The sequence below is a fragment of the Coffea arabica genome, chromosome 10e (assembly GCF_036785885.1).
Source record: "Coffea arabica cultivar ET-39 chromosome 10e, Coffea Arabica ET-39 HiFi, whole genome shotgun sequence".
NCBI lineage: Eukaryota > Viridiplantae > Streptophyta > Magnoliopsida > Gentianales > Rubiaceae > Coffea > Coffea arabica.
The window spans coordinates 45767271-45793276 of NC_092328.1; the positions used below are offsets into that span (position 1 = coordinate 45767271).

General features: G+C 35.2%; 1 protein-coding gene and 1 pseudogene across 1 annotated transcript; both read left to right on the forward strand.

The window, feature by feature from the left end:
• The first annotated feature begins 529 nt into the window (after positions 1–529).
• On the forward strand, positions 530–6662 carry LOC113711559 (WAT1-related protein At1g43650-like). The gene is made up of 7 exons (XM_027234717.2): positions 530–783; positions 905–967; positions 1099–1215; positions 1307–1541; positions 1651–1809; positions 4264–4415; positions 6348–6662. Exons 1-7 carry the CDS (start codon positions 584–586, stop codon positions 6550–6552), a joined length of 1131 nt encoding a protein of 376 aa, XP_027090518.2. The 5' UTR covers positions 530–583; the 3' UTR covers positions 6553–6662.
• A 4912-nt stretch (positions 6663–11574) lies between these two features.
• On the forward strand, positions 11575–24463 carry LOC113711560 (small ribosomal subunit protein eS6-like; annotated as a pseudogene).
• The last annotated feature ends 1543 nt before the right edge of the window (positions 24464–26006 follow it).

Consider the following 26006-nt stretch of genomic DNA (forward strand, 5'->3'; position numbering starts at 1 on the left):
ACAATTATTACCCTTCCTTATATTTTATATACTTTTGCTAATTAATTTTATTTTTTTCAAAAATTTAAAACTATAATACATCTTAAGAAAGATGACGAGGGGAATTCGTTGAATATATACGATAATGGGCACCCGTTAAACAGATCCAAAAAATAATAATTAGATCATAAATAAATAATAATAAATGTCAACTGAACTCTCTTTTTTTTTTTTTAATCATACTCCCAGTATCATTTTTATTTTTTGACGTTTATTTGTTAAACTATGTGATAAAATAAGTGGAGAGAGTTGAAGCTCCCAAATTCAGATATCATCCTAGGTCCAAAATCGCCTTCCCCCCTCCCAGCTTAAATTTCCTCTTTTTCATATGAGAAAAAAATTTTAAAAAATGATAAAAGTGCAATCAACAAAAAGTAGAGTACTATTAACATTTCTCACTAATTAATATAAAAAAAAAAAAGGAGTTCACACTTCACGGTACTTTACTTAAGCCGGCCAGCATGGCACGATGACGAGCCAGCAACTCACACTAATCCCTAGGCGTCCTCTTCCGTTTCCACTCGCCCGCATATCAACAGACAAGATGGCCTTGCGATATTCCCCAGCAGCCATGGAAAAGCACAAGCCTTACATAGTAATGCTGATTATTCAATTCATCTACACTGGCATGGCCCTATTCTCTAAAGCAGCAATAGCTGAAGGCATGAAACCTCCTGTATTTGTTGCTTATAGACAAGCATTAGCCACACTTGCCTTGGCTCCCTTCGCATTTTCCTTTGAAAGGTAGCCAAAAGAAAAAAAATACAAAACAAAATCTTTTCTTTTCTTTTTAAATTTTTATTTTCTTCTGTCGACCAAAGTTGATGGATTAACTCAATTTTCTTCCCTTGTATACTTTGTGCAGCAAAGGTTCTCATCGACTAACACTCAATGTACTCTGCAAGATCTTTTTTGTGTCATTGTGTGGGTATGAAATCGTTTTGTTATCTTGATGCAAATTTTTTTTTTTTTTTTTTTATCCTTTAGCTCATGTAAATAAAGATGAATCCCATGACTCCTAACGCAGTTTCTTTTCCTTCTTCATGGGACAAATTTCAGGGTAACGTTAAGTTTAAATCTTTACTTCGTTGGAATGGATTACACTTCAGCAACTTTTGCAACGGCCATGACAAATAATATACCAGTCATGGTTTTCGTCATGGCTGTCTTATTAAGGTATCATCACAAATTTAAGTACGTACCAAAATTAATATTGAAAGTTTTCACTGAAAAATATAACCATCTTAATTTTGGTAATGATAAGCAGGATTGAAAGCCTGAGTATAACCCAGTGGCATGGGATGGCGAAAGTGTCGGGCGCAGTTTTGGGTCTTTCAGGGGCTATGGTGGTGACTTTCTACAAAGGTCCTGCTTTGTATTCACAACATGGCAAAGAAATCTCAGACCATTCTTCAAGAACTTCTACTAGAGAAGAATGGATAAAAGGGTCTCTTCTCCTGCTCGGATCAAACTTAACATGGGCTATCTGGCTTGTCATGCAGGTTCTCAGTCTTTACTTTCTTTTGAAATATTTTTTTTTCCAATTATTTTTGGACTAATAAATTTTCTTTAAACTTCTTTATTCTTACAAAAAAAAAAAAAACTTTTTAGGCTCCAATTCTCAAGCAGTACCCAGCAAAACTTCGGCTGACGACGTTGCAGTGCTGTTTCAGCTGCGTGATTGCGACAGTTTATGGTGCAGCTGTGGAGAGGAACATATCCTCCTGGAAACTTGGATGGGATCTTAATCTTTTATCAGTGGCCTATTGCGTATGTTGTTTGTTTATTTCTTCATTTATTTACTCTTTTTTAAATTTCTTCATATTCATTTTTATCTTGAAAAAAAGGTTGAACGGGTTACTGATTGTGTCTAAACATGTCAATGGGTAAGATTTGATTTGGATTCTTTTGATCCACATCCAATTTTATTGAATTTAGCAAGACTTAGACCCAAACTCGGATCCTTATGGTCTAAAAAAGTAGATCTAGCTCGGATCTAGACCTCTCATGGGTGTGGACATCTCATGGGCACCCATGCATATAGTGAAGAATTAAAGTAAAAATATTTTTAAAATATGTAGAGTTAAAAAATAACATAAATATTAGTTTAGGTGGTGTTTTCTTAGATTAAGAGAGTATCCTTTAATTTAACAATCATGAAATCTTATTATATTCGATTTGCCACAGAATATTATATCATTTTACAAAATTATTATATACAAAATATATTTATACATGGATTTATGTAAGGTCTGATTTGGATCTGAATTTGAAATGAATCATAGAAAATTAGACTCTATCCAAATTTACAACTCTCTCACGGTGTTTAGATTTGGGTAGGGTGTGGACTTGATAAATTAAACCCAAATCTATTAACATGCCTAATTGTATCCTTGCCTTGTGAAGTTAATATCAACTTTTGGGTGGGAAATTGTGTCATATTTACTCTTTCGGGAATCTAATTCCACTAGCTCCAAATCTAAGCTGAACTAAAACATAACTTTAATCACTTGAACATCCTAGTCTAACACTCTTTATGGTACAAACCAAAAATCATATCAGAATGATTAAAGCACTCTTTTTAAACAGCTTGGTTTCCACTAAGTACTTTATCTACGACAAACAATTAGAAGCCAGATTATGAAACATGATCATATCCGTTAATTTTTTTTTTTTAGTTCTTAGTTCTTCAAGCTTTACTTAGAGTACAATTTCATTTAAAAATTAAAAGGAAAAATAGCCATTTTGATCCCTTATCTTTGGATTTTTGTTCAATTTAGTCCCTTATCTATTAGTGAGACCTTTTTATTCCCATATTTTTACTACAAAAAGCCAATCTAGACCCTGTAACAGAAAATTAAAAATTTCTAACGAAGTTAGTTCTATTAGAGTTGTAACCAATTTTATTCCTTATATATCACCGTATACGCATTGGTACATGTGTGTATATGTGTGTGTGTGTGTTTTTTTTTAAATTTTGTTTTTTTATTCAAATATAGACTTGTAGTGCACAGAATCGGCTCCATTAGGGGTTTTTAATTTCTCATCAAAAGTTCTCTATTGATTTTATTTTGTGAAAATAAGGGTTTAAATTATGTAAAGAACAAAATTGGACACAACTTTTAAGATAATGGACAAAATTGGCTTTTTATTTTTGGGTTAAGACAAGGATCTAAAATGGTCATAGTGATAGATAAGGAACTAAATTAGTTTAGACCCCAAAGATGAGGGACCAAAATGTCCATTTTCCCAAATTAAAATTAAGAAGTTAACAATAAGGATTAACTAGTAGTGATAGATAAGGAACTAAATTAGTTTAGACCCCAAAGATGAGGGACCAAAATGTCCATTTTCCCAAATTAAAATTAAGAAGTTAACAATAAGGATTAACTAGTGTTAAAAAATAAAAACACATCCAATATATGTGCAATTAGGGAACTATTTAAAATTAATCAATTTTGTTTGTTACATATAAAAAATTTGTATAAAATTTTGATGAAAGAATTTTGGTTTATATGGTTATAGTGATTTGATAGTTACAATACTTAGGGTGGTTATGAATAGTTATATTGGCAAAATATGATTATGTGACTAGGGTAGAAACTAATGTTTGCAAGGATAAAATTAGAAATTCAAAAGATGATAAAAAAGTGTTTACTCCAACTACCACCACTCTAGCATTATATATTGGGAATTATATATTTTATAGATATTTCCTACACTCATAATAAAATAATTTTATCACCCAAAACGCATGCCACACTTCCAAAATTGAATGGCAGTAATTTATTATATATTTAAACCTGTCGGTGTAAAAAACATTTTTAGGTCTAATGACAAGATTTTCCCTGTTTCTCTTCCCCCTCCTTCTATAGCAGGGCATAGATGCTGGCTGAGATGTCCTTAGTATTAGCTAACCATGGGGAAAGGACAAGGGGAGTTCAAGGCTTCAAGCCATTCTTTTTGTCATCCCGGTCGTCGTCTAGAGTCTGCCCGTTGCTCTTGTATGTATACAGATGCTTCAGTCCTTATGGGGTATGAACAAGATTAAAATTTCAAATTCATTAAAATGAGGGAAAAGAAGAAGTTGTTGGAGGCCCGTACACATTTCATTTTCATTTTTGTTCTGTGTGGGCGGAGATCAATCTTTCTCCGACTTTGCACGCAAATTAGTAGATAAAATGTTGGCTTTACACTTGACCGGTTACCTTACCTCAATTGCAGGGCATTGTTGTCACCGGGCTGTCGTACTGGTTGCAAGTATGGGTGGTGGACAAGAAAGGGCCCGTATTTACTGCCATTTTCAGCCCGTTAGCACTAATTTTAACAGCAATCTCTTCAGCTATGATTTTTAAAGAGACGCTTCATTGCGGCAGGTTTGCACCTTGTCATATCTATCCAACAAACTGAAAATTTACAATAAACCAGAAAAAAAAAGGAAGAAATATAGTTTTGGTCCTTAATATTTGAGCTGTGTGTCAAATTAGTTCCTAAAATTTTGACCAAAATAATATGATCACCAAAGTTTCTAAGTTGGAGCAGATTTAGAACAATGGAAGGAAATTCTACCACTATGAATGGTCAAAATCCAATTTCCATTAGTCAACTATTTTGACTTTGCATTTTAGTCCCAATAATTTGGAGTTTGAATCATTACACTCTTTTATGTTTCAAATAGAAATGTTGAGGATTCTAGGATGAAATTAGATATGAATTAGGTTGAAATTGTATTATCTGTAATGGTAGAGGATGGCAACAAGGCGGTTTTGAGGCAGAGAAAGCTTTGTCCTACTAAAGTTCCCTTAGTTCCTACCTCGTCCTCATCTCTCCAATCCCCATCCCCGTCTTGCCCTACTATCATTATTATTTTTATTTGATTTAACCTTTTCAATTTATATAGATGTAATAATAGTTTTATTGATCATTCTTTTGAAGTTTTAGCAAAAAATTACATCATTTTATCATAACAACATAACATGTTATTTATTTCATACATATATTTACATGATAACAATAACATAGCATTTATTTTATATTACACACACACACATATATATATATGTGTGTGTATGTATGTATTAAAATATAGGTAGGGGTAAGGCTAGGGATTGGGAGGGGATATGCCTTGACCTTTGCCCCCACCCCCATCCCACCCCCGCCCAATTCCTCCCCTATGGGTCGGGCACTCGCCCCGTTGCCATGTCATACACACAAATATATATATATATATATATATATATATATATATATATATAATGCCATATTAAAATATAGGTAGGGGTTGGGGCGGGAAATTGGCAGGGGATATGCTCCCTTGCCCGCCCCCCATTTAATGTAGGGGAAGAAAAATTGCCCCCTCCCCTATTTTGCCCCGCCCCATTCCTCCCTCTACGGGGCAGACACTCACCCCATTGCCATCTCTATGAACTAAATATTGTAATACTAAAAACAAAAAGGAAAAACTAAATTAACTTTTCTTTTCCCTTTTTTGTATTTGTTCATACTACTAATTTCTTATATGTTTATTCTTTCTTGCATAATTGGTCTCAAATTTGACACAATACATTTAATCATATGAATAATTAATTGATAACAAATTTGATTACCTTTTCACTTATTCCCATTAACAATTTGTCATTAAGTTGATCGAATAATAATTTTTCTTTTTTTTTTGGCATTTCAATTGGTTATCAATTAAGTTTCAATTGAAATAGTTGTTTAAATTCTTCAACTTAATTGTCAATTTTAGATGAACATAAGTATAAATACATTAAAAATGTATTATTGAAATATTTGATTTAATATAAAGAAAAGGCAAGAAAAAAAAATCCTTACGAGTACTGCATATTTATAATCATCATTGTTTGTTAATATAACCATAATTCCTAACTATGACTGATTGAAGTTCATATCCACAAGTCATACAGCAATTTGTATAATAGTGTTTAGTATATTATATACTGAAAGTAGGATTCTTTTCTTCCTACTAATTTTTCTTGTACTGCCTTTCGCTCCCAAATAAAATTGTTCTCTTGTACTGCCTTTGCAATTTACCAAAATGTAAGCCACCTTTGCATAACCAAATGTCACATCTATGTGTGTTTGTTTATATATATACTGTAACTAAATTGGATTCTCTCTTTTCCAAGTAGATTAGTCAAAGCAATTTTTTTTCCCGAACTTTTAGTTTTCTAATTCAACATCCATGCGACTCGATGAACCTCGAAGAGGCTTACTCCAGTGGTACTTATTGAAACTTACTTCTTCAACGGGGCTCTGATTTTTGTTGCTTATGATTTGTGGAGCAGTGCTCTGGGGGCTGTTCTAGTAGTGGCTGGCCTATATAGCTTTTTGTGGGGCAAGAATAAAGAGACCAAAATCCATGCAAATGAAGAAAAATCAAATCAGACTAAAGAAGAGGTTGCATTGGAGTGCATTACACCTACATCAACCAGTATTGAGGTTGGAGGAATGCAAACAGATGCGTTTCAAGACAAAAGGGCTTTCAGCTGAGGTGTGCCTGATTAAAGAGACATAATTATTTTGTGTCTTCTTTTTTTCAATCTGTAAATGAATTCTACCAAGAAAAGGGAAAAAATGAATGAATATTTAACGTTTTACTATTGATAATTTGGCATGGTTGCGTTGCGTTAAATTCATGTAGGCATATGTCAATGGAGCTCGGAATTACCTAGACCTAGAGGTCCTAGACCCAACAAAAATCCATTATATGTTTCTTTGGATTCAAATTTTCAAACTAAATCCTGCCGAAATTTAGATGCTGTGAAAATGTTTTGTAACAGCCAAGCATGCATTGTTGTATCCTTTGACCTTCCTATGGGAAAAAGAGGTGTTTCTATCACCAATATTCAACCACTGAACCCTGGATTTGTCCTCATAAAAACTTTCTTCAGCACGTAACAAATTTGCATATTCAACAGTCACAGTTTTATTCAATTGAATAAGCTCTGCAACTAGAGGATTCCCTTGTAAGGGCCTCTGCATAATATTTAGCTGTTCCTTCTTTGCCAAAACTCTGCTAGTGAAGTCATTGAACTGCTCTTTTAGTTTCTTCAAACCAGACTTCACACATTTCATCTTTTTAGAAATAGTTCTTACAGCATTTCCTGCTATTTACTCAGGCCAGCAACCAGCAACAACTTCTAAAAATGTCTCATGTTGTTTCCAGAAACTATGAAAGTCAAAGTTTATAGAATCAATAATTGAGACACACATTGGGAAATGATCAGACACACATTTGGTGGAAAAATTTCAGCTTCTGCCTTAATTACCTTAGAAAGCCAAACATCATTCACAAACATTCTACTCCCTCCGTCCCACTTTGATAGTCCTGTTTCTTTTTTCACACAGTTTAAGAAAAAGTAATTAACTTTGTTGGAAAAGTAAATTTAGATTGCTATTTTCCTAAAATACCCTCACATTAAATATGGTACAACTTTATGGGAACTTGAATTGATGGTAAAAAAAGAATCAACTCTCATTAAATGGGGTAGGTTTATAGTAACAACTACTTACATTGAATAAGGGTATTTTAGGAAAATTAAAATACAACTACATTATTCAATTGAAAAGTGGACTACAATTTGGGACAGATGAAAAAGGAATACAGGACTATCAAAGTGGGACGGAGGGAGTATCAATTTTGTTATAGATTAATGTTATCAATACATTGATTAAAGTCATCCATAGCCAGCAAATCAAAATCCACACTTTCCAACCTTTCTTCAGAATTTCTGGTGGCATTAAAATCCCCTAGAATTAACCAAAGAAAATTTTCCAACTTTGCACCTTATCCCCCTGAGACAATCCCATAAAGCTCTTCTATCTTCTGTCTTATTCATACCATATGCAATAGTAAGAACAAAAGACAATTTCAAACAAACTGGGGAAACAACAAAAGAAATGGTTTGACTGTGGGAATCCAGAAACTGACACTTAACATTTATTTCCTTCCAACAAAAAAGAACTCTGCTAGCATGACAATCAGAAGCATTATGCAGAACAGACCATTCCCGGCAAACATTTTATTAAAAATGCTACTAATGTTTTGTAGCTGAACTTATTTTCTTCATTATCAATAATATCAGTAGAGGTACTATTCACCAATTTCTGTATAGCAATCTGTTTAACAAGCCTGTTAAGACCTCTAATGTTCAACAAAGCACTTTCATTTATGAGAGGAGGACTTTCTACTTTTACCTCTGTGCTTCTGACGAGCACTACTCCCACTTTCAGCTGCACTAGATTCCACCTTAGCACCCTCACTTATAGTTACAAGGGTGAGAAGACATTCTCCACAAGAATCACAATCTCAATCCCTTGGATAGGAATATTATTCTCCTCCAGAGTGCCAGGGAAACACCCATCCACCTTCATATCAACAGAATGAGAACCTGAATGCTCAAGAATTCCTACTCCAGAAACTACATGCCTAGATACAGGAGAATTCTGCAAGTTAGAACTCTTAACTTCTTACTGGTATCCACCAATCTTGTCCATTTGTTCAACTAACTGTTCATCCAAGTGTTCGTCTGTTTGTTCAACCATCTTCCCATTCAACTGTTCATCTTGGTCATTTTGCACTACTTTTGGAAATCCATTTCTTTGCCACTTTTGGATTTGCAGGACACTTATTTATTCCACGCCCAAGCACTTACACTTATTACAGCAGGCAGGAACCCACTCATATTCAACCTCTTGTCCCATTAAGCCTCCATGCTCATCGAGCAGATAGCTCAACGCATACTCTAGCAAATGAGACTCGAGTTTGCTGAGCAGTGTGTTGGTCGGCGTATAGGGGCTTACCCACAAAACTCACAAGCTTACTGTGAGCTTCATTGATGTAGTAATGTAAGTTCAACCCAGGGAGATGAATCCACACAGGAGTAGTCTTGAAATCAATTTTTTGCAAATCCAAATTTGGACTCCATGGCCTAAGAAACAGCATCTTACTTCCCCACGGCCAAGGAGATTGATCCAAGCCCAGGTCCTTACTTTCTTCAGTCTCAGCATTGAACACATACACCCCCTTCCTCAACAGTCAACACTGTCACCTCAACCTTACCTATGTCCTTCCATTTAGAGTTGACAAATTGCTGTACAACGGAGAAAGGGACAAATGGCCTAAGTATAAAGCCAACAACAGCATTCTTCCATTTCCTAATGCCACATTCCACATCCTCCGAGCATAGTTTAACTATGGGCACAATCCACGTTCGGCAAAAGGACAATTTGATGCATTATACAAAGGATAACTATCATCAGCTACCCAACTTCCGTCAAACACATTGCATTCACCATTTAAATCAGGTAATGCACTATCAATATCAACATCTATCTCAGTAGATGTGCTATTCATATCAATAACTAACTCAGGTGATGTTCTGTTTTCAGGATTATTCATCTCTGGTTGAAAAGTTGGAAACATGAAAAAATAACCAGAACTTATAGCTGCAACAAAGAATAGCAATGATCCAACCACAATAATCCCATTAAATGACTGAAAAAACCAGCTCTTAAACATCCCCTTAGCTTTCAACTTTCCAAAACTCAGAACATCAATAAAGGCAGGCCTCAATCGCCAATAAACATTAAAATTACTGACCATCTTGAATGCAGAGCAAGAACTTAACTCTCAATAAACTGAAAATTCGACTTAACTTAGCACCATTGCTTAAACAAGACCAAAAAACCCAAAAAGACAGGATTGTTAAAGTAATGAACCAAAAACTTAATTGAAAATGAGCACCAAGAAAAACCCAGAAATAAGTTTCTCTTTAGCAGCAGCAAGAAATGAGCTTCTTGAAAGAAAAAATTAACAAAATCTTACAGTTTTCTCTAAAGGGTCTTGCAGGAAAGTGTCGATCACGGGGTGAATGCTGTGGCAGTTGAGTTGAGGTGGCAATGGAAAATATGAGCAAGGGTAGAGGGTGTTTTTCGTAATTTCAGAGGTGGGTGACGTCTGAGAAAGCTAGTACTTCTACTAGAGATGCTTTTATTGGCACGGATGTGATCTATGAAACTATGAGGTTAATTACATTTACCTCCCTTGAGGTTTGACCAAATAACGAATCGATCCCTAATATTTGGACAAATAACAAATAACTCTCCCACATTAAGTTTGTCAGTTATATGGAACGGAAATAGCCAAAAGTCTGAACAACCCTTATCGATTTCCGTCAAATTTTAAAGACATAAAAATAGAAATATGTATTTGCCATTTTAGCCTTTAGGCGGGAAACAATACAGATAGCGACTTTCAACCCCACAATCCCAACATCAGATTATCGTATTACACTCTCACTGTTCTTGAACTCTCTTTCCATGAAATTCGATCTTTCTATGGTTGCTTAATCCTTAAACCACCAAGATAAAACTCAAAAACTGCAGTGCGTTGTCTACATATCAACATATTGTGGCTGGAGAAATTTTTCACAACAAAGGCTGTAGGGTCGAAAAGCTATTGGAGGTCCAAGCATGGTACTATCTTCAAGGGATCAATTACACATATGGGTCAGGTCGGCCTGAGATATTATTGTTAGTGTTAACCCGACCCATGTCTTCAATGCTGCCGGCGTCACGAGTCGTCCCAACGTCGACTAGTGCGTGTCCCACAAAGTTGATAAGATCCGAACCAACGTTGTCGGCGAGCTGACGTTGGCTGACGTGTGCAGGGAGAAAGGTTTGATCTTGATTCGTTATGCTACCGGGTGCATTTTTTAGTCTGATACGGGTCATCCACTCGGGTCGGGTGTTGGATTTAAAGAGGAGGAAAAACCTGCAACTTTATTGGATCTTTCTATTCCAAGACCAAAGCCATGGTGGGTTCTCTCTTTCCTTTTATCTTTTCATTCATTTTTGGTTTCCTATATGAAATTCTAATAATTTATGTCAAATTTTTTTTATTTTTGGAAATTGTGATTAACTGAGCTCAAGTTGTTATTTGGGTGTTTTCTTTTGTTAATATGGGATATTATTAATCTGTATGATTAGGTAGTAGGTAGGCTGAATGGTTGTCAAGAACAGCATGCAACTTGAGTCAATGAGAAAGAATTGCGAATTGTGAATCACATGAGCAGGTTTAAGTGAAAATATGAGCTGCTGAGCTAAAATTTTGTGAATTGCTCTAACGTTTTTGTGAAGGAATTGGGTGTTTTGAGGTCGAGGGCAGATGGGGCAAGGTCAAGGGAGGAGGCATTTGATGGGCATATGGCTATGGGGGATGATGATAATGCGATTAAGGAGTTTCAGAAGGCTATTGATTTGAAACCTGGGCATTTGGATGCTTTGTACAATTTAGGTGGGCTATACATGGATGGGTAGGTATCCAAGAGCTTCTGAAATGTATACCAGGGTATTGGTTGTTTGGCCGAATCATTGGAAAGCACAGCTGAATAAGGCAGTGTTGTTGCTGGGAGCTGAATAAGGCAGTGTCGTTCCCCCCTGCTGTACCTAGCTAGCAAGGTTTAGTTTTTGGGTAATCAGCAGAATGAGGCACAGATCATTTTTAGAGAGAGAAAGAAGACAAAGCATTTCTTCTCTACAGCAGCCTCCACTCGTTTGCTTCAATCATGAAGTTCAACATCACGAATCCCACCACAAGTTGCCAGAAAAAGCTTGAAATTGACGATGACCAAAAACTTCGCATATTTTGGGACAAGAGGATCTCACAGGAAGTCAGTGGCGATGCCCTTGGCGATGAGTTCAAGGGGTATGTTTGTTAGCCCCGACCTCTCTGTCCTGAACTTGGTCATTGTCAAGAAGGGTGAAAATGACCTGCCTGGACTCACTGATATTGAGAAGCCAAGGATGAGAGGTCCAAAGAGGGCTTCGAAAATCAGAAAGCTCTTCAATCTGTCAAAAGAAAATGATGTCAGAAAGTATACAGGAGGACTTTCACAACAAAGGCTGGTAAAAAGGTTAGCAAAGCTCCCAAGATTCAGAGGTTGGTTACCCCATTGACACTCTAGAGAAAGAGAGCAAGAATTGCTCAGGAGAAGAAGAAGATTGCAAAGGCTAAGTCTAAAGCAGCTGAGTATCAGAAGCTTCTTGCTACTAGGCTAAAGGAGCAGCGTGAAAAAAGAAGTGAGAGTTTTTGTACAGATAAAGGTAGGCAATGGGGGAAGTCTTTTTCTTCTCTCTTTTTGTACAGATAAAGGTAGGCAAGTCAAACGTGATTGGGATGTGAATGATAAAGAATTATAATCCCAATAATATATATATTTTTAATGAAAAGGGTATTTTCGAAACTATCATTAATCTTGATGACAGTTGGATACAATTTGGGCAATTTCGTCATTCCAAGTTTTCTTTTTCCTGCTGTCAAGTACAATTACTAACGTCTCTTAATAGCAGGTGGGTGATTGTTAAATGTCTGGTTATTCAAAGGGGTGGACTGTTATTTGTCCAAATCTCAGGGATCGATTCGTTATTTAGTCAAAGCTCAAGGGAGGTAAATGTAATTAACCCAGGGAACATGGTGGCGACGTTTTGGGCTATTGTGGGCGATTATTTTTTCGAATAAATATGAGAATTAGGGATAAATCACGTGCTGTAAAGTCCAAGGAATAAGATGCACCTCCGCAATTAATTGGAGCTTTGAAACTTCTTTGATTTTTTACCATGACGGCTTCTTGTAGAAAGTTCAAAAATTGTCGTCTACAATTGCTCTGAAGTTGAGTACTTTTGGTGTTTTACAGGGTGTGTCTTTCTATTAATTTTTTCCTTTTCTATAGTAGGTCAAGAAGGTAGGTTGTGTTTGGGTTGCATTTTTCATGAAAAAATTACTGCAGCGATTTGATGTATGTGAGGAAAAAAGGTAATAGGGAAATATGATCACGGAAAACGATGTAATTTTCCGACGGAAAATCGCAATCCAAACAAGGCATAAGTTGAGTAGTGTTATTGATAAGTGTATTATGACTCATACTTGGTAGATCCAATTTTCAAAGATTCAATGGTCTAAATTACGTCACATCATTTCATTAAGTGGTGGGATACGATTTGAGTCATTGAATCTTTAAAAATTAGGTCTATCCAAATTTTTGCCTTACATTGAGTATTTTCAAATGAGAGGATATGGAACATAATCTTCCCAAGTAAATGTGAAACAAGTTTCTCAGTCATTGTACATGTGATAATGTACCAAGAAAAACAAGTTAAATATGACTTCAATCTTGATCGTTAACTTTGAATTTTGAAATTAAATTAAGTAACATTTGGGTTCACTTATTTATGTTGGATCTAATTGATAACTTAGGTCCTATTTAATTACTTAATTTAATATTTAAATTTAATGGATTCATTTTTCGTTCTGACTGTATACCTTTTGATGGATCTAGACTAAACATGCCCTTGACCACTTATCTCTTCTATGAACATAGTCAGGATAGGGATTTTTTTTTGCTGTCAAGATATAGAAAATACAAGGTGCAAGCGTGATTGATATTATTGTTTTCTAGCTTAAGTACATTTTTTTTTAGATCTTTGTAGGAAAATGTTCTGTTTCGACCCTTCTTATTCATCTCCATCTCTTGCCCGGCTATTGTTACATGGTTTAGTGGCATTTAAATTTCAGTTGAAATTCAGGACTGTTGTTGTTTGGATTTGTATGCCAGTCTGGATATAAATTTGTGGTAAGTTCTACAAAATGGTGAAGAAGTCTTTATCATTTTTGTGATGAAAGTTAAGACTAACCAATAACAAGAAATTACTGAAATTGGGGAGGGTTTGTATAGAAACTTGATGAGAGAAGTTATCGGTGGGTAACTACTGGTTGCTCGAAATTGTGCAGTCCACATGTACTTAAAGAGCTGCACTATCTTTCAAGTTTTTTTTCCCTTTTGTTATATCTAATTTCTTATTTTTCTTTTCGTATTTGTATCTCTAATTTTTTCTGTAAGGATCGAAAACAACCAATCGAAAAGCCAATCGATAAGCAATTAAAAGATCACAATATAACAATAAATAAATAAAAGGGAAAGAATTGCAAACCAATTAACTATCCAACTCCTCTTGAGTTTGTAGGTTAATTCAAATAAACTACTTCAAGTTGATGAATTACAATCACTCTTGTGTACAAAGGAAGGTTCACCTCCTCCTTGCCCCGAACTCCACTCGGTCAAGTCAGGACGTTTTACTATCCCTCAGGACAACCCTCACAGAGCTACACTCATGAAGTATTCACTCACAAATGAAAAGATTACAATGAACCTCACACCCCTAAGATTACAAATCTTCTTTGAAGAGTATTTTCTCACTAAAATCACTCTAGATCTTTTGTATCTTTAGTGTGCCAAAGTTATTTGAACTATCTGACCAACCATTATTTATATAAGATCAAGAAAGTGCCTCATTAAAGTTTCCAACGGATAGAAAGTAGCTGAAGAGTCAACTAGCCGTTGAAGTGTCGGACGTCCGGTACTCCTGTTTTTTGCGTCCGACAGCAGGCAGAGAGTTTGAGAAATTTTCTTCAATTCTATCGGACATCCGGTAGGCTGATTTTCTGCGTCCGAAGGTATGATGTAAAATTGAGAATTTTATTCAATTCCTTAGGACGTCCGGTAGGCTGGTTTTCTGCGTCCGAAAATACTCAATGGTTGTTGGACGTCCGATGCAGTCTTTTTGAGCGTCCAACAGTTTTCAGTAACCTTTGTCTTCTATCACTTGTACTTGTTCATGGAATCAAATAACTTCATAATTGAAAGTATATCTTGAAGAAATATTAGTATCATCCATTTGTTTTGTAAATATCAAAAGATAGGAATCAAGATCAACATTCTCCCCCTTTTTGATGATGACAAAACAATGGATGGAAAGCAACAAAAGTAAGTATAAGCTCCCCCTCAATCAACGCATCCAAAACTTTTAAGAGCCAAACTCATAATCTCAAAAAAGTTCCCCCTTACACATAGCATCCATTTCTCCCCCTTTTTGTCATCATAAGATGAGAATAAAAATCTCATACCGTAATGCAGCAGCAATAACAGAGAATTCAATATTTCAAACAAAAACAGAGAAATGATACTAGAATACAGCAATTACCAATATATCACAGAGACTTGATACCAAAAGAAGTACCAACATATCACAGAGAGTTTAACAATGTAAATTATCATTATATCAGAATAGTTCTTTTCTCTCCCTTTTAGACATCATACAGATTCAGTAATATACAAAAATATCAGCGAAAACTCAGTTCAAAGTATCAGAAATATCAAAATAAAATTTAAAAAAAATATTATGAACAAGAATCACACCAATCTTACCAATATCTCCTACTTGTTAGAGTTAGCAACATGTCTAACTATCCACATGCATTTCATGCCTCTTCTCATATTTTTTCTCACATAACAATTACTTTTCATGTGACCTTTTTGACAACAAAAATTACACATAACTGACAGGTGCCGAACCTGTGCAATAATAATTACTAAAAAGTCTTAATTACCACCTCAATTAAATAATTATAGAACAAATCCAAGTACTGGAGCAGGGACCCTAGGTGTGCAATGGGTTACTTGATTCACCCTGTTCCCGAAGAGTTTGCTTGATCCGATATACCGAATTTGTCTATAAAAATACTAATTTTGCGTACAATGGCAAGTAGGGTCGATTCCACAGGGAGCAGGTAGGAAATTATTTCTTTCCAAATTAGTAGAACGAAATTGGGGGATTTTCAATGGGAGGCAAATAAAAATAAAATAAAATAAAACAAACAAAATTTAAAACTAACTCACAAAGCACAATTCACTAAAAATAGCAATTAACAAAATTCCACCCAAAGGATCAACTGCTCAGGCACGGTCCAATTAAATGATCATCGATGCAAAGATATTTCACCCATTCATCACTCGGTTGGTTATAGTTATCAATAAGCTCTGACAACCAGTTCTTCCTTACCTTTTCGACAGTCAAGGTACGACCATTGACTGCTTCCCTAACCAGATAATAACCCTAGGTACGACCGTAGGAATTTAATTACCCAATTGCATTAAAGTTAGAAGAAACCAACCCTAACCAATAAACACGCTAAGAGGGTTTATTTAACCTAGATCTTGCGTTTTCCCATCATAAAATCAATTATGGTGGTTGCCACGAGGTGTTAACTAAATGAACAATTACGGATTCTATTTAATTAACGTGGCAGTAGACTATTAAATTAAATCAAATACCCGGCCGTTGATATTCAATTAATAAAATACCCATGAACAATTAATTCAGGAAACGCACGAATAGCAATAAATTGAAAAAAATAATGAAGATTCGATTAGATCTCACAGATATTATGGACCGCGCCTTCGCGTCAACCTTTGGGTAGAGGAGAAAATTAGCCGCTCTTCATCGTGTCAATCCCGTGTGGTTTAATTGAGTTCATTCAATTATTTGCTGAAGAATTGGGGTCGCAATCGCAAAGCAGAAAACCAACGCGAATTGTCTCAAACAAGAGTAACAACCCAGGAGTCAAAGCCGTACAAGACAAAAGCTAAAGGAACGAAATATGCCTGACCGAAAAGCAAACGAAAACTCAAAGCTAATCTAATTGCGGCAGACGGAGAACAAAAGAAAAGAAGAGCGTCTGACAGACACAAAGAAAGAAATAAGACGACCCCTAAAAATTTTCCTCCCGTTCCCTTTATAGCCGCCGCCCAAAAGAAAAGTAAAAAGAGACGTCTGGAACAAAAGTCTGGAGCAAAGAGTTGTGATCCCATGCTTCGGGTTCACGTGGACCGGGGTCCGGCTTTCGGTAACGTCCACCTTCTAAGGCGTGGCCACGCTCTGAGACGAAGGGTCTTCTGTAAATTTGCCTCAAGAGATCATTTTTAATGCCGACCACCTATAATTCATACGAATATGAGATATAAGTTAAACCTCAATACTTAGCACAGTAAATAGCCAAAATTAGGACAAATAACACTACAAAATGTGCCAAATAATTGCTCTATCAAAATAACTAAAGAATTATTTACATGAACAAATTTAATAAATCTTACTTGTTTTCTCTTATAAACAGCAAATTCATTTACAGCAGAATTTATCTTAAAATGAGGTTTTGATTTATTACTTTAAAAACAGTCTTATTTTTTATGTTGGAGCAATTCATTTACATTATCCATCCTCCTTATCAAATCACATTGTTCCTTTTTGAACATTTCACAAAGTTTTATTTTTCTATCAAACTCAAAGTGTAAAACAGTCAAGAAATCACTTTCAGTTTTCAGTTTTTTGTTTTCTTGAAAAAGACGTGCATTGTCTTGAAGAAGAAAACTGATTTTATGTTTTAATTCCTTGTTTCTAGCAAAAGATTCTTTCAAACTATCATGCAATTTTATAATGAAAGATTCAAAATCATCATCAGTTTCATCATCACTATCAAATTGAGAGTTAGAAGATGTTACCTCATCATCTCCAATGGCCATGAAAGCCAATTGAGCAGATTCTTCTTCCTCTTCAATTTCACCTTCGGAGTTGCATTCATTCCATGTGAATTGGAAATTGTTGAATCTTGGTTTTCTTTCACCTTTCCTCTTCTTCATTGGACACTCACACATGTAGTGTCCAGGTTTGCTGCACTCGAAGCATTTATCAGTTTGTTTTTTATAGAACTCTTGCTTCTTTTTGTTTCTTGTATTACTGAATTGATTTGGGAATGAGTTACTATTTCCTCCTTTTCTGAACCTTCGTTTGTTGAGAATTCTCTTGAAACTATTTGTGATGAGAGCTAAATTACTATCATCAGTTTTCGCATATTCTTCATCTAGGGAGGCAGAATCATCTTCAGCTTGTGATGCTTTTAGAGCAATGCTCCTTCTTACTTTCGCATCCTCTTCTTCTTGCACTTTGGATTTGAGTTTCAGCTCATAAGAGATTAGAGAATTAATAAGAGATTCAATAGGTAATGAATTTAGATCTCTAACTTCTTCAATGACAGTCACTTTACTCTCCCAATCGTTGGGTAAGGCATTCAGAATTTTTCTATTTTTATCACCTAGAGAATATTCTTTTTCCAACACCTCTAAATCCTTAATGAGGTCGTTGAATCTACAGTACATCTCATCAATATTTTCATGAGATTCCATCTTGAACGATTCATATTTAGTAACTAAAATAGATTTTTTTTGTTCTCTAACATTCTCACTACCTTCATGAATTTCTTTCAATTTGTCCCAAATTTCTTTAGCTGACTTGCAACCCTTGACTCTAATAGATTCATTTGAGTCTAATGCACAATATAACACATTCATGGCTTTTGCATTTAAGGTGAGATGAACTCTATCCACAACAATTAATTCATTTCTAGTTTTTGATTTAGAACTATGAGTATTTTTATCTATAAGAGAGGCATCATATGGACCTTCACTAATAATAAATCACAATTCAATATCAATTGATTACAAAAATATAATCATTTTTTCTTTTCAACTCACATAATTTGACCCATTAAACATAGGTGGTCTAATCACAGAATGTCCTTCAAAAAACATGGTATTATTGGTTGTCATTTTTACTCCAAAGCCGATTGAGCTTAATCTCTAGGAGACTAAGGTCTGATACCAATTATAAGGATCGAAAACAACCAATCGAAAAGCCAATCGATAAGCAATTAAAATATCACAATATAACAGTAAATAAATAAAGGAAAAGAATTGCAAACCAATTAACTACCCAACTCCTCTTGAGCTTGTAGGTTAATTCAAATAAACTACTTCAAGTTGATGAATTACAATCACTCTTGTGTACAAAGGAAGGTTCACCTCCTCCTTGCCCCGAACTCCACTCGGTCAAGTCAGGACGTTTTACTATCCCTCAGGACAACCCTCACAGAGCTACACTCATGAAGTATTCACTCACAAATGAAAAGATTACAATGAACCTCACACCCCTAAGATTACAAATCTTTTTTGAAGAGTATTTTCTCACTAAAATCACTCTAGATCTTTTGTATCTTCAGTGTGCCAAAGTTATTTGAACTATCTGACCAACCATTATTTATATAAGATCAAGAAAGTGCCTCATTAAAGTTTCCAACGGATAGAAAGTAACTGAAGAGTCAACTAGCCGTTGGAGTGTCGGACGTCCGGTACTCTTGTTTTTTGCGTCCGACAGCAGGCAGAGAGTTTGAGAAATTTTCTTCAATTCTATCGGACGTCTGGTAGGCTGATTTTCTGCGTCCGAAGGTATGATGTAAAACTGGAAATTTTTCTTCAATTCCTTAGGACGTCCGGTAGGCTGATTTTCTGCGTCCGAAGATACTCAATGGTTGTCGGACGTCCGATGCAGTCTTTTTGAGTGTCCGACAGTTTTCAGCAACCTTTGTCTTCTATCACTTGTACTTGTTCATGGAATCAAATAACTTCATAATTGAAAGTATATCTTAAAGAAATATTAGTATCATCCATTTGTTTTGTAAACATCAAAAGATAGGAATCAAGATCAACATTATCTGCTACTCTCTTAGTTGAATTTACAATCCTTTCAAATATTTTCTTTTCTCTATTTCTTAGGCAGGATGCTAGAAAAAAGGTTCACTTTCAAGAAGAATATTCAAAAACTCTGTAGCTGAAGTTGCCTTTCATGTGATTTTGAAGTTAGTTTTGTTTTTTCTCTGAATATTAGATGTTATTTCTGCTACCAAGTTGTGGTTTTTGATTCTAAGGCTTGTATTTAGATTATGAATTATGTCTAAATAGGAGGGATATGATATTATCAATAAACTTCTTAAGAAAAGAGTTGGCAGTGTTTTGTTAAATTGATGTCCTATTGTTTCAAATAGGAGATTGATTCGAACAAGAGATATGTTGTCATCTAATTTGTTGAATTCTTATCACGTACCACAAAATTGGACAGCGGTGTTTGTTTGTTTCAGCCTTAAGTCAAGCTAATGATTATGTTTTGTTTTTTCCTCCTCAATGCATTCCATTTTCTTGCACTTTTTCTTTTCGGTCATAGAACATGTATGATTTAAGCTCATATGGGTGTATATGGGAGTGTATTTTTACATGTCTTAACAAGGTTTAGAATATTATTCGACATTGTTATTAAAACATGGGTAATTTAAACTCATTGCAAGTTGACGAGAATTGTTGGGGTTTTCATTTATTATTCTATTGAGGAAATCTTTTACTTAAAATATGAGTATATTACATTCTTAAGATTTCAAACTTAAACAGTTACAGTTTTTTGGGACAATGAAGCAGAAAAAATGCCAAGAGATTTTGTCATTGTCGTTGAGGTTATCTTTTTCCTTCTTGTTATGGCTAATTTCTTATCTTTATTTGTATTTATATTTCTAATTTTATTGATCACCTTCAAAAAGGGTATTAAGTAATCTTTTAACTGCAGTTGGCTTTCATGTTATTCTGATTTTTTTTTTTGCTCTGGATGGTAGATCTTATGTTTACCGCTTTGTCGGTTGGCTTTTGCTATTAGGGGTGGTGTTTGATTATGAATTATGTCTAGAAAGGTTGAATTTCTATCACAGAACTTCTCTACAAATAGAAGAGACAATTTTCTTGTACTATAAATTAATGTCTTATTGTTCATTCATGATGTATTCGTTTGAATGAAAGATTTCTTTAATCTGCCTCGTTGAATTCTTTCTAGGTACTAACAAATTTCATCACTATTAATTTGTCTTTGGTCTATCGCACCACGATGAATAGTGCCATGAACAAAAGATATGGTCTGTATGATTTATAGGTGTATGGCATGTGATGTCTTCTACCTTTTCATTCTTTATATACTTCTGTAGCTTTCATGTTTGAGAAAAATTGGCTGGCAAGAGGTATCATTCTAATGTGATGACGGCTCAAAACTAGGAGCATGGAATATGTTTTAATTTTTTTTTGCTTTTTTCTTTTTGGTTAGGTACTAAAGTATTTCATAAACTCTTTTCGACAAAGATTGGCAATGTATGTAGGTACTTTACTTGTCATGTAACAAGATTAACATCTTGGTACATTCATTACGCTTTTCACAAAAAGATATATTTTTGATGAATGTAACTTAAATTATGCAACTTATTATTTTTCACAAGTAATAAAACGCATTAAACATTAATATAGGTTTGCTTATAATAATTTGTATTACTATGCTATTCGCTTTAGTATTATTTCTTTTGTTAAAGCAATTTTCTTATCTATCTAATTTTATACCTAAATTATAGCATAACTAGGATCCCGCCGCCACAACTTCACAATGAAAACATTCTAATTTTTATTGAAAAAATACTACTGCTGGCTACATGGGCAATCCTGGGCATAACTGTTCATGACAATGCTTTTAACTCCGATCCTCTCCTAGTACCATTATAATGAACTAGATTTCTGGTTCATTCCCTTATTGCAAACAAGCTTTAACAAGCTGTAACATGCTTACAGTAGATATGAAAAACTCCCAATATATACAATACCAACATTAAAATGTTCATACATCATAGCAATATGTTGCACTAGATCTCTGGTTCATTCTAGGTATAAGGCACGAGATCCCAGGTTCATTTTGGTTCATTGCCATAGGCCTGTGATAGTTGCAAATTGGTTACTCTCTAACAACTGGATACTTAGTTTATAGGATCTTGGTAGGGACAAGGTCCATCTAAATTTCAACAGCAGCATTGTCAAGCTGGATGACCTAGTTCTCAAGATCCATTTCAGCAGCAGCAGCATTGTCTGCCTTTGCTATGTCCCATGGCATTACGACCTGTGATAGTCAAATTGATTAATTTACTCTCTAAATAGATCAAATCATAGTTTATAGGTAGATCAAATCATAGTTTATAGGTATAACTGGGCATTTCAGCATGGTCCTCAAAGCCAATTATTTGATTTGTTTCTGGATCGACCAGCTTCCAATCATGTCATGCTCCAGAATGTGCTCAGGCATGATCCTAAAGCAAATTGAAAGGCAAACTTGTTATTTTACTCCCTATTTTTAGAAATAGGTTATTAAGGCGAAGTAGAGAAATAGGTTATATAATCAAGGCTGTTATACCGGAACATTTCAGAGTCCTCGTCAACAACAATGTCATCTAGTTTAATAGTAGCAATTAGCTGGCGTTTGACCTATTGTTACAAGGTGTTTACTCTCCCTAACAAAACACCCATGTAATGGCACTGGTAAGCCACACTACCAGTCAGCCCTCACAACCATATTTGCTTACAAGTATTCAACGCAAATACTTAGGCAAAAATAAAGGAACACAAGCACAATGTACAGCAAAATGGCCGAGCTTGTATTTCACAACGGAGTTTACAAGGACAATTCTACAAACACTTGGTGTACAAAACATTTAAGAGTGTTTCTCACTATCTGCTTTAGTCTCTACCTAGCCATCTACTTGTAGACATTGTCATGGTTGACAAGACCCAACCGTTGTACACAGGGTATTTATAGTAAATTTTTTTTTTACTATGGGTTGTACACAGGGTATTTCTCTATCGAGCCAAAGGCCAACCCCCTGGAATAATGGTATGATTTTATACTTAGAAAAAAGAGACAAAGCAAATAGGAGCTCAACATAATAGAAAAGTAAAATTATCCTAACTATCTGATGTTAAATAGAAAGGGACTGTATGATAAATGTACAACAGTGAAAATAAGCAAACGATAGCACAGATGGCTAACCCAAAAAAAAAATTACATACAAAAGTAGAAAGAAATATGCTAATTTTGATCTTGTTTTAAGAATTGTGAATTTCTTCTATTCTTACGTGAAACTCATGTAATATCTTCTGGTATATAGTTCTTAAACGACTAATTAATTTCTTAAATCATTTGGCGAAGGTTTTTTTAAAACAAAAAAAAATATTAGACCAAATATATGAAGGTTATTTGGCATGCTTTGTTTCTTCTCTTTCGGGACCAAAAGTTTTAGTCATACTCATGTGTGCCTAAAGAAGGATATAAATAGAAACGAATTTGACATTTTCTACTTCTTAAACAACTATAGAAATGTATGGTCATTGATTTATACCACAAAAATATGTAGGATAAAAATAAACTAAATGTCTTAGCTAAATGAATAAATTCTAAACATTTGTTCAAATCTTGACCTTGGGAGTTGGAGGTCAGAAAGGTAGGGTAGGAGATTTAACAAAAAGAGTGAATGGCCCAAAAGATCACTAAACTATTAAAAATGGCACCCTTTGGTCACCAAACCTTTTTTGTGGCCCAAAATGTCACTAAACTCACAAAAACGCACCAACAGAGTCATTTTACTGATTTTCAGCGGTTTCTCATCCGTTGGCATGGGCAATGTAGAGTGGAGGAATATAGTAAAGGGGCAAAAATATCCAAAAGGTTATTGGAACAAGTGAAGCCATAGATTGTTTCATTCCCAAAGTTGACCAACCTCCTCCCATAGATTGACTTCATTTTCTTCGGCGGTAAAAATAGTGGCTGTGACCACTTGTAAACCAAATCAAAACAGCAAATAACGAGATTTACAGCCTAAACCCATCTCAAAAACACGAGAAGCCAAGGAAATTGTGAAGATAGTGATTTTAATGGACTGGGTGAAGCAACCGAGGGATGAGTTTGTTGATCCGTACACGATGTATGGTAAGTTTTTATAAAATTTGTTTTGGTGAAGAAGATTGTTGGTAAAAGATAGTGCAAAGTCTGGAAATGTTAACACGAAATGCAAAAATGTCGAAGAGGTTTTAGGGTTTAATGGGTTATTTTATATAACAAAGGGGGCATGAAAGGGACATGAGAGAATGACCATCCCTTCTGTCGTTATGGTAGGTTAGAAGGGGTCCTACATTCACATGTCGTTAAGCTAAATTAATTAGGTAGAAAAAATGCGAATTTTGTTATATTCGTTGACTAACTGAGATATAATATTAAGGTTTTGTGTGGGGATTAGAAATTAACCTATATTGAAGACTTAAAAATTAATTTCAGATTATAGTTTTTATTAAAAGATTGGATATCTATCAATTAACAATACCTGCGACTGTTTGATCTTTGTGATGCAGAGCATGGATGCTCATTATTTTCAATTAAGACGCAGCATGGTGGTAGAATTGAAGGGGATAAATATAAGAGCTATGTTGGTAGGAAGGTAGACTATTTTGATCTTTGTGATGGCGATAGGATGCCAATGCATGAGATTAATGCTATGGTGAAAAAGTGTGGCTACAACAACGATGTCATATTGTGCTATTATCTTGATCCAAGAAGTGATATCAACAATGGATTGAGAGAACTCCAAACTGACGAGCATATCAGACAGTTTTGTAGTTGGGTGGAGCAGTTCAAGTTGATGGAAGTGATATGCGACCATGTTCCAGAAGATGAGGTGTTAAAAATTCAAATAAAGACCATCGTAAAGCCACCAGATGTGCACAAGTCTACAGTGATAATTCAGGAATTGATGATGGGGAGCAAGGTCAAACAATGAATGCATGTAATAGTAAATTTGTGAAAACCTCACAATATGTGAAGAAAAGGGATTATATTCCGCGATCATTTGCTACTTTAGAGTGGAAAGATAGCACTATACAGAAACAAACAGTGCATGGAGCTACTGACCAAGGTGATACATCTACAATTGCAGCAGGCTTGCACTCAACTTTTGGAGATAGTGAACCGATTGACTCAGAGAGAATTGAAAATAAGGGAGAAGGAGGCGAGTGTGATGGTGATGGAACATGTGATGAGAGGGAATTTGAACATTACACAGATTATTATAGAGATGATGACATGTATAAAATACAAAGTAGGTAACAGCCTCTAACACAATGTGGTGAACCACATGAAACTCATGCTGAGCCAAGTGAAAGGCAGCCAGAAAGTGAAATTGATGTTGGTGAAGGAGATAGTGAAATGCAGCCAGGTGAGCAACCAAGCCAAGTAGGAATTCAAGCATCAAAAAGTTCAAATTTGAGGAGGAGTTCTAGGTTAAGCAGCAAACGAAAATGCCAATGTCCCTGAAACTATACAGGGAAGTGAAGACTGTGGCCCCCAAACTACACAGCAAACATGGGCAGCCAATGCTAGCAATGAAAATCCATTTTTAAATGATGGAATGGAGATGGAATTCAACAGCAATCATGGGTCGTCTGACGAGGAAATCGAAGAGGTAAAGATGAATTATACTAACTTTGATATGAAGAAGTTTATGAAAAATCCTGAATTTGAGATTGATATGAAATTTGGAAGTAAGGGTTTGTTTAGAGAAACTATTAGGAATTACTTGATTCTTACTGGGAGACCCGTATTTATGTACACGAATGACAAATCTAGATTGAAGGCAAAATGTGTGGCACCTTGTCTGTGATTTGTGTATGCTTCTAAAGTTCCAGCCTTAAACAACTCGGATTTTGTTTTGAAGACATTAAATGATGTTCACAGACATTCCAGTCATGCATGGAAAAACAAGCATATGTCTACATCTTGGCTGGCAAACAAATATGAAGATCAAATAAAGTCAAATATGGATATGCCAGCAAAGCAGATTAGGCAAGCTATGGATAAACAATATAAGTGTGAGATTAGTAGAAGTATGGCTTACAAGGCAAGGAGTAAAGTTAGGAAGAATATTAAGGGTAGTGTAGCAGAACAATATGTTTTTGTTTGAGAATATGCTGCTGAATTATAGAGGACCCACCCAAACACAACAATTGGCATTTAATACAATCCGAGAAGTGGTCCTGATGAGAGGCTTACATTTATCAGATTCTATTACTGTTTAGGACCTCTCAAAAAGAGGTTTAATGAGGGCTGTAAGTCCATTATAGCACTTGATGGGTATCACACAAAAGGTCATTATCATGGGACAATTGTTGACAGCCATTGGGACAGATCCCAATAATAGATGGTGGCCCATTGCTTGGGCTGTTGTTGAAAAGGAGACAAGAGAGCAGTGGTATTGGTTCCTGAGATTATTGATTGAAAACTTACAAATAGCCACTACCAGCATTCATTACACATTTATTTCAGAC

Excerpts from the sequence above, each read along its gene's own strand:
- LOC113711559 (XM_027234717.2), top strand. The coding sequence starts at position 584 with ATGGCCTTGCGATATTCCCCAGCAGCCATGGAAAAGCACAAGCCTTAC. Across the intron at positions 1,542-1,650 it reads CTATCTGGCTTGTCATGCAG|GCTCCAATTCTCAAGCAGTA; the intron begins GTTCTCAGTCTT and ends AAAACTTTTTAG. Across the intron at positions 4,416-6,347 it reads GAGACGCTTCATTGCGGCAG|TGCTCTGGGGGCTGTTCTAG; the intron begins GTTTGCACCTTG and ends TTTGTGGAGCAG.